This window comes from Oryzias latipes, chromosome 15 (assembly GCF_002234675.1).
Source record: "Oryzias latipes chromosome 15, ASM223467v1".
Taxonomy (NCBI): Eukaryota; Metazoa; Chordata; class Actinopteri; order Beloniformes; family Adrianichthyidae; genus Oryzias; species Oryzias latipes.
Genome location: NC_019873.2, coordinates 29,699,737 through 29,707,968, shown reverse-complemented (window position 1 = coordinate 29,707,968; position 8,232 = coordinate 29,699,737). Strand labels below are relative to the sequence as shown.

The 8,232-nt window shown below is 50.6% G+C and overlaps 1 protein-coding gene across 1 annotated transcript; it reads right to left on the bottom strand.

The window, feature by feature from the left end:
• Window positions 1–1,044: 1,044 nt before the first annotated feature.
• Window positions 1,045–6,422, bottom strand: dact2 (dishevelled binding antagonist of beta catenin 2). Its single transcript, XM_023963544.1, has 4 exons — window positions 6,077–6,422; window positions 3,661–3,793; window positions 3,267–3,545; window positions 1,045–3,180 (listed from the first exon to the last, which is right to left on the bottom strand). The coding sequence occupies exons 1-4, from the start codon at window positions 6,287–6,289 to the stop codon at window positions 1,340–1,342; spliced, it is 2,466 nt and encodes an 821-aa protein (XP_023819312.1). The 5' UTR covers window positions 6,290–6,422; the 3' UTR covers window positions 1,045–1,339.
• Between the last annotated feature and the right edge of the window lie 1,810 nt (window positions 6,423–8,232).

The window sequence follows — 8,232 nt, the reverse complement described above, 5'->3', positions numbered from 1 at the left end:
GCCGACGCAGATGAACGTGTATGTTGGATTCAGCTGAGGGTTTCTGACTCATGAGCAGAAATGTGGTGAAACAGGAGCAGGGCGGAGCTTCTTCCAGCAGACAATGAGTCAAAAGAAAGTAATTGGTGAACATGAAGCGAACAGAGAGCCCAGAGATAGCAGACATAGAACAAAGCCTCTGACCTCTCTATTGAGGGGAGCTGCTCCTTTAGAAAGGAGCCTGTTCTACAACTCCAGAGGTCAGCCGGCACACAAAGTCAAGCCGACAAAATCCCGCTTTGCTCAACATCAAAGACAAGTCCAGATCCCGTCATCCTCCCTCCCAGCCGGCCGGAGAGCAGCGGCGCTAATCCTTCAGACCTCTGCTGTCTCTGTTGCAGTGGGGGGGCAGAGGTCAGCTGGACGTGCTGATCTTAATAACTATTCTTTGGTTTAGTTTCTGCTCACGCTCTCTTTGATGGGGAGGATTTCTGTTCTGCTTTGGCCTCTGGACCTGCATTGTGATTGATGGAGGATTAAATCCTGACGATTCAGATTAAAGTTTGCCGAAAACCTGCCGGGCAGACGGTGACCTCCTGATGGTCAGATAGGAGGAGATTCACCTTCAATCTTCTGCAGCTGCTCCAGGTCTGAGCTCTTCGTGGCAGCTCTGGACAGCCTCATATCATCCTCCATCCCGCTAAACCCTGCTCACCGCTTTGCCTCGTGCACCAACCGTCTGTCATTATCATATTGTCTGTGTGTGAAGCTGCAGGAGCACACGTGTTTTCCTGCTTCACTTCAAGTGTTTGCCTACAGGCTGATAAGCATCGGCCTCTCATTAAACACCACAGTCTGAAGCTGGAACAGCTGGGAAGAATCAGGAAACCAGATAAGGACTTATCTATGCTAACCTCCGTCAGGATCAACCACGGCATTTTTCAGCTCGCCACAAAGCTACCAGGAGAAGATTTAGTCCCAGGAGGAGATTATTTCAGGAACGTTTCCTCCCTGTGTCTTTAATATTCTCTGGAGAATGGAAGAAAGGCAGAATAAACAGCTGCATTCATATTAAATATGAGTTTATTAAAATTGGTCAATCATGAAGTTACAATAAAAAAGGCAGAAGAAAGTGTAGAACAAGTCAGTCATCATGAAACAGAGACAACAATGTGGTAAAAAGGTGAAACCAGCCTAAACCAGCACATGGGATGATAATAATACAGCCTCAGGGTAAAAATCACTTCTTTGTGCTTGATTTCTATCATTTCCAAATGCAGCTCAGCTCTGACAGACTTCAGACTTCAGGCCTCTGCGCAGAAGCTCCTCCCACAGGTCGTGCTCTGCAGGAGGGGGCCTTCTACACCAGGGTCATGACCTTCAGCGAGGCGGGCTGAAAGCGGCGAATCTTCTTCTTCAAGGCTCTGGAGGCTTTAATGCGGCAGGCTGAAGGCTCGGGACGGGGTGGGATCTGCGTGACGGGACATCCGGTGGTCGTGGGGCCCAACGCGGCCTCAGCCCACACCAAACCTGCGTCTTCCTCACAGAGGTCTTCCTCATCCAGGGACAGGCTGCTGTCGGAGTCGGACAGGGACTGGAAGCTCTGGCTGGACTCGCTGTCTCCGAAGCGGTTGGTGGTGTTGTCGCTCGTCTCGCCCTCGCTGCTTTCAGCGATGGTGGAGTGGAACAGCGAGGCGCACTCGGCTGAGTACTCCGACTCACATCTGGGTGGGTACAGACTGGACGCCTGAAAGGGGGCTGGGGGGTATTTAGCGTTCAGACTTTGGAGAAAGGAGCTGGAGGACGTGGAGGCCTGAATGGGGCGGGGCCTCATCCACTGGCTTTGCCTGGCACTCATACTCCGCACCATCTGCATGCTCCAAAGTGCTGGAGCTTGGGGCTCCTTGGACTTCAGACGGGGGGCATGTGGAGCCTGGAACACTTCCATGTTAGAGGACCACTTTGCATCCATCTGCCTCCTCTTCCTCTGCTCTACCGGCTGCGCATACTCATGGCAGTGCAGTCGCCGGCTTTTGCTAGGCTTTGACGAGGGGAGGGGTCTGGGGCTGGTCTTGTGGGTAGTTGCGAGTCCAGGACTGTAGAGACTGGAGTCTGAGCCTGAACCCTGTCTGAGCTCCTCTGCGGGGTAGTGGTTCACTCTTGGGGGTTCTTTGAGCTTCCCTGCTCTTCTTAAATCCCCTTTTCCCCGACTATTGGTCTCCCTGCTCCTTTCTCCTGAGGAGCAGCCGCTCTGCTGCCTCACGGCTCGGTGCTCTTCGCTGCTTCTTCTCTTGAGCTTCACCGCTTTGGTTTTCCGGTCTGCTTGTCTGATCTTGACCCTCTGAGCTCCAGCGGGGAGGAACTTGGCGTGAACGAACTCGGGCGAGCCGGTGTGAGCGCTCTGAGCTTCGGTGCATGGAGATTCCTCTGTGCCGGAGCTGTGAGCCGTCGCCGGCCTTTGCCGGAGAGGCTTCTTCTCCTGTGGTCTGGACTCAGGATGGTCACCGCCATTTTCAACAGATTGGTTTTTTACAATTTTGACTTTGTCTTCATGGTGCCTCTCCGTGTTCTGCATGAGTGAAGAGGCCACTTGATTGGTACTGTACTCCTCCATGGAAGCAGGAAAGGAGAACTGGTGAGGAGTGTCTGTGGTTCTCCCTGCTGGTTTCTGGGTTCTGGTTTCTGGGTGTTCTTGGCCTGAAGATGTCAGGAACTGTCCTTTCTGATCACTGAAGTTCCTGGTCCTGGCTGAAGGACGCATGGACACCTCCTTGTCGGTCGCTTCCGTCAACCCCCTCACATGCTCTGCAGGCTTCCTGCTGCAGCTCCCACATGGCTTCAGTGTCTCTGACCCGGTCTCGCTCTGGATTTTGCTCAGGTTGCGCTGGAGGAGCATGTCAATGTAACCCAGGGTCTTGAACTCATAACCTATTTGAAGAGCTTCACAATCATTTCCTAGGATTTGTTGGTCCTCCATCAATCCAGGAGGCTCAGCTGCACCTCTGAGGGAGAAGAAGGGGCTCTGCAGGGCCACCGCGTGCAGCGGGCTGGGGTAGCGGTACACTTCCATCCCACTGCAGGACTCCAGGTGCTGCTGAAACTTGGAATCTTCTTTGGAAATCTTTGGACACAAAAAGCTCTTTTTCACATCCAGAGCTTTCAGGTGGCCTCCTCCTTGAGCCACCATTTTTTCAAGGTCCCCTAGAAAAAGAACAGATATGCATATCTATAAAAAAAAAACCAAATGGTGGTTATGGTCGCAGGGGAGCTACGCGACAGATCCGTACCTGTTGACACGGGTCTGGGTCGTATCTGTTCTGCAGCACTGGCTCGGATCCGGCTGCTGCCCAGATGGAGGCCTGTGGGCCGCATTGGGTTTAGCTGTGGCGGGCTCTCATCAGCCGAACAGCGCCGGGCTACGCCCACTTGTGGCGGTAGACTTTTGTGACGGTTCACGGTGCCGATGGGAACGAGGCTCGTCTGGGAGGAAGACAAACACTCGCTGTAGACGGAGGTGCAGGAGTTGGAGCGGGAGCAGGAGCCTCCATCACTGAGCTCGTAGAAACCTGAAGAAAACATGGCAGAGTGACCGATTTTCCCCCAAAAACCCAGAAGAAGGTCCTCGTACGAAGATGACACCCGTCAATGAACCGGATGGAGTTCAAAGTGGGGTGTACGCACCAGAACTGGGCCTGCTGTCGCTCTCCAGCTGCTCCGAGGAGACTTTTCCCACGTCCAGCTTCAGCTCGCTGATCTGCTGGTCCAGTTGCTGCAAGTGCGTCTTCAGGCCAACGTCTTGTTTACGAAGACGAGACTGAGAAAAAGAAAAGAATGACAGAAGATTAAAATGATGCACTTCAACTTCTCCAAAAGGATGAATCAGTGAGAAAAAGAAAGTTCAGGAGACAGGAACCAAAAGCCAACACATGATAGACAGAAGTCATGTGTCCGTGAACACGTGTGATAGCAGAGATCCTCCCAGGAAAGCATGGGTTGTTTTCTAGATAAAGGACAATAATGTACAGCCACGAGGAAGGCAAACGGTCCCAGCTGTGGCTGATGATTAACCCCAGCAGGACTGGAGAAGCCTGGAAGAAGCAATGGAGGGGAACTTATTTCCCCCCCCCCACAGCGAGGTCGGGCCTTTGTGTAAACCAGGACAGAGGACAACCTGGGGGGGCTGTGTAGAGTATTAGCAGTATTAGCACAGGTTCTGGACTCTGCATGATGTCCTTATCAAATTGACGTAACCCTTGTTCTATCCTAGGCTCTTTAACGTTGGGAGTGGGGTCATCTAGACCCACTAGACAGTGCTCTGAACCTTTTTTCCTCAATGATTTGTGATCTTCACTGGTGTCCATGGATTACATGAAATCTTTCCACCTTTATCCACATTTGTCATGGTAGGGAGAACACGTCAATGGAAGGGGGGGGGGGTCATAGGATAGCACAAGGGTTAAACTCCTTATGGGTTCATCCACGTTCCATCGTTTGCTGTTTACTGCGCAGAAGCAGAACTCTGTTTGGGAGCATGCGCCTCTGATCCTCCTCTGTGGATTCAGGCTCTGCACATGAATCCTTCACTTCCCCTCAAGTAGCCGCGGTTACATGGGCAGAATATCTTGATCGGATCAATGGTCGGGTTAAAATTCACCCGTGCACATGGGCACAGAAAACCTTTTTCCGATTAGAACAAGCGTTCCCATGGCTCACACTCTCGTTCGGAATGAATCATTTGGGCATGCGCAGTAGTGTAAAATCACCCGGATGCGGATATAGGTCCCGTTGTAAACAAACCGCTTCCACAGACATTTATGCAGCAGCTCGGTAACATACGAGACGATCTTCCAAACGTGCTTTTATTAATGTCATGAATATTATGAATTGCCTGTTCGCTCATCGTTATATTTAATCTGTGTGGTCAGTGCTTTTTTTGTGGAAGAATTAAGCTGGACGAAAGCTTAGGACAGACTAACACGGGCTAACATCATTAGCCTGACACAAAATCCAGGACCGTGCGAGAAACGCAGCAATCTGCAGCTTTCTAAGGACTGAGCGACATTTATTTCTGCTCTGAAAGTTCACACAGACCGCCCCAAAGCCACTCTGTGAGCTAGCGGCCCGAGCTCTGTTCGAACACGGTTCCTCCTGAGTCCTGCAGCCGCTAACCCAGAGCGGCGGGACGGCTCGCAGTCTGAATTCTCCCACACATAACAAAACAACAAAACGCACACGTAAAAAAGCCCCCCCCCCCCCCCGACACAAAATTATTAATCCAGCTGCTCTGCTCACTCGGGTGCCAGTGGACCGAGTGAGCGTCAGGGGGCACGAAGCGCTCCTCCTCCGAATCTCCCCCGTGAGGGGTGTAAGAGAGGGGAGAGCCAGCGGGGCGAGAGCGGAGCGGCGCTTTTCACGGGGTGTCCGCAGAGCTGGTCGGTCCCGTATGCGCTCCAAAGCTTTCTCTCAGCGAAACACCGTCTATGCGTGACGTAAACCAGAGCAGCAGTGACACACGATCGGAATGACCGTTTACATGCTCCACGATCGGATAAACGATCGGTATAACCCACCTATCTCGATCGGAAAGAAATTCTGATCCGAATGAGTCTGACCGGGGCAGAGTATTCCGAACGGCGCGTTTACATGACGCATTTTCTTTCCGATCAGGCGTTCATTCCGATTACTTTTGCCCATGTAAACGCGGCTAATGACTTTAACAGCAGCGCTGGTCACGGCCGCAGCAGCGCCCCCTCCTGGTGGATGAGACTCCCTCAACCCAGGAACGAAAAAAACGCCTTTAATTTGATTTCCTGCCGTTTAGCGGTTAATGATTGAGGTCTGCCCCCTGGAGCTGCCACGCACGGAGTGCGCGCGCCCACACAACTGAAGGGTCCTTCAGTGAACCTTGATTTATGACACCTATCCTCCTTCTTACCCCCAGCTGAGCGCATTAAAGCCTGTCTGCAGCGAGTGCGCATGAGCAGCAGCCTACAGGAGACGTTCATTTAAGGACTCATTCCGTGAAAAACAATAAAAGCACTTTACAGAAGTCACGGCGGGAGTTAAGGCTGATGCTCAGGATCCATTAACTTCTTACCAGCTGCTGCTTCAGGGCGCTCAGAGACGCCTCCAGCCGCTGCTCCTCGGTTTCTGCTCCGTCCGCCTCGGTGTGGACCGAGGTGACCGGTTCCTCTCGGTCCATCCTGAGAGCCCAGCTCACCATGTCCCGCTGCCTCTCCTTCAGGAGCCGCAGCTCCTGCAGTCCCGCCAGAGCGGCGCGCATCCTCTCCCCGACCCTGCAGCGGTCCATCCCGGCTGCGTCTGCGCTCCTCGGAGGAGCTGCTGCTGCGTCTGCGCTCCTCAGAAACCTCCTCCTCCTCAGAGGAGCTGCGCCTGCTGAATGGATGGATCACGGTCCATCTACGCTTTAAGCCTGTGCGCTTCGGAGGAGATCCTCAGCTCCTCCTCCAAGCCAAGCGGCCCACCTCCTGGAAACCAACAAACATCTGGTTTAAATCAGTCAGGGCTTCTGTCCGCGCGCGCACGCGCCTCCGTGCATTTATCTGCACATCACACATCATTTCCCCCCTTTCTCTAGTTGTTTTTCTTCTCTAAGTTGCAGATAAACAGACATCTGCATTAGTTTAAACATATTTATGCAATTTCAAAAGAAAAGAAAAGGAAATTAAAACCCCAAATGCCGCGTGCCTGAAGGCAGAAACCCGCTAAAAGTTGAACAAACTGGTCAGGAGCAACTTTTTACATGTTTTTGTCAGCTTTTCTGAAGTAACTCAAACATGAATTCTACAAACATTACATATTAATCCGGACTCGAGCTCTTTTTCATTTGGACTCTTCAGTCTTAAGATTTCTCTGGCAAAGAAAAGCTAAACGGCGCCCCCTTGTGGCCACGTTTTGAAGTGCTGACCATTAGATGCCTCCTCAAACCCTTGTGCTATCCTAGGCACTTTAACATTGGGAGTTGGGTCATCTAGACCCACTAGACAGTGCTCTGAACCTTTTTTCTTCAATGATTTGTGATCTTCCATGGATTACATGAAATCTTTCCACCTTTATCCACCTTTGTCATGGTAGGGAGAACACCTCAATGTAAGGGGGGGTCATCTAAGATAGCACAAGGGTTAAACCCCCGTAGATGCTAAAATCTGCCCTTTCGAGCACATCTGGGGGTGTTATAGGGCTCCACCAACTTTAGATTTGCATCTGAAATCTGGGATTGGGATAACTTCTCTGGATTAAAGTCAGAATGTCGCTGCAGTGAAAGAAAGTTATTGGACACAAGCAGAATCTGTTTAGGAGTTCTGCACAGGGCACCGTATCGGGGTGGAAGTGGGGGGTGGGAGGAGGGGCACAGAGGAAAAAGGGCATTTAAATGGCAGTTTATTGTCCCAATCAATAAATGATCACACGAGACTTTTGAGGGGCAGTTTTGGTCCAGAGTGAGAAGGTGTGGGAAGAGGGGCGGGGGATCAGTCAGTCTCTCAACCTCAGTGATTATGAGATTTATTTATTAATGTAGCATCACTTTAAAGTTTCGCTGCATGAATGTAAATATTCTTTTGATTCACTGAGGTTTTCAGTTCCAGACAGTTTTTCTGTGAGGAGCTGCTGCTGGAAAAGAAAAAGACCTGAGACGCTGTCAGTCAGGTGAGCAGAGGGGCGGAGTCTAAATGAGTTTCACGTTGAATGTTTGATGTTTTTGTTTTTAGATGAATTTACATTCATAAACTGTAATTCAAAGGGACGTTTGACGTGTCTTGGTTCTCTTTCATTCTTGTGTGTGTGAAACAAAGACATAAATACAAACATATACAGAATATTTAGCGTTTTCTTTTGGTGACTTTTTTATTTTAAATCTGTTTTTTCAGTTTTTATGCATAGAATTGATTCACAAAGAAAACATCCATTAAATGTTTAATAAGAAAACCCTCAACGTTTCTGTCGATGATGTGAATGTTTTTCTAGAAAACACTGAACTGCAAACATAAAGATCTCCGATATTCCCAACAGTTTTACATGAAGCTCAAAGGTCTTGCTGTCTGATGACCAAACTCTGTCCTAACTTGAGATTCATTACAGCCGTTTCCAGCCTTTCACAGAAACCTTCTTCTTTCTCTTTCTGCTGCTCCCTTCAGGAAAGGAGTCACCTTCCTCCATCTGGCCCTCTCCTCTGCATCCTCCTCCTCCTCCTTCACACCATCCACCCGCATGTCCTCCTGCTGTCCATTCATG

What these genes read in the sequence shown, in the direction of transcription:
- dact2 (XM_023963544.1), bottom strand. Translation starts at nt 6,289, where the DNA reads ATGGACCGCTGCAGGGTCGGGGAGAGGATGCGCGCCGCTCTGGCGGGA. An exon ending in GCGCCCTGAAGCAGCAGCTG is followed by an intron (nt 3,794 to 6,076) that starts GTAAGAAGTTAA and finishes TCTTTTTCTCAG; the next exon opens with TCTCGTCTTCGTAAACAAGA. An exon ending in CGACAGCAGGCCCAGTTCTG is followed by an intron (nt 3,546 to 3,660) that starts GTGCGTACACCC and finishes TGTTTTCTTCAG; the next exon opens with GTTTCTACGAGCTCAGTGAT.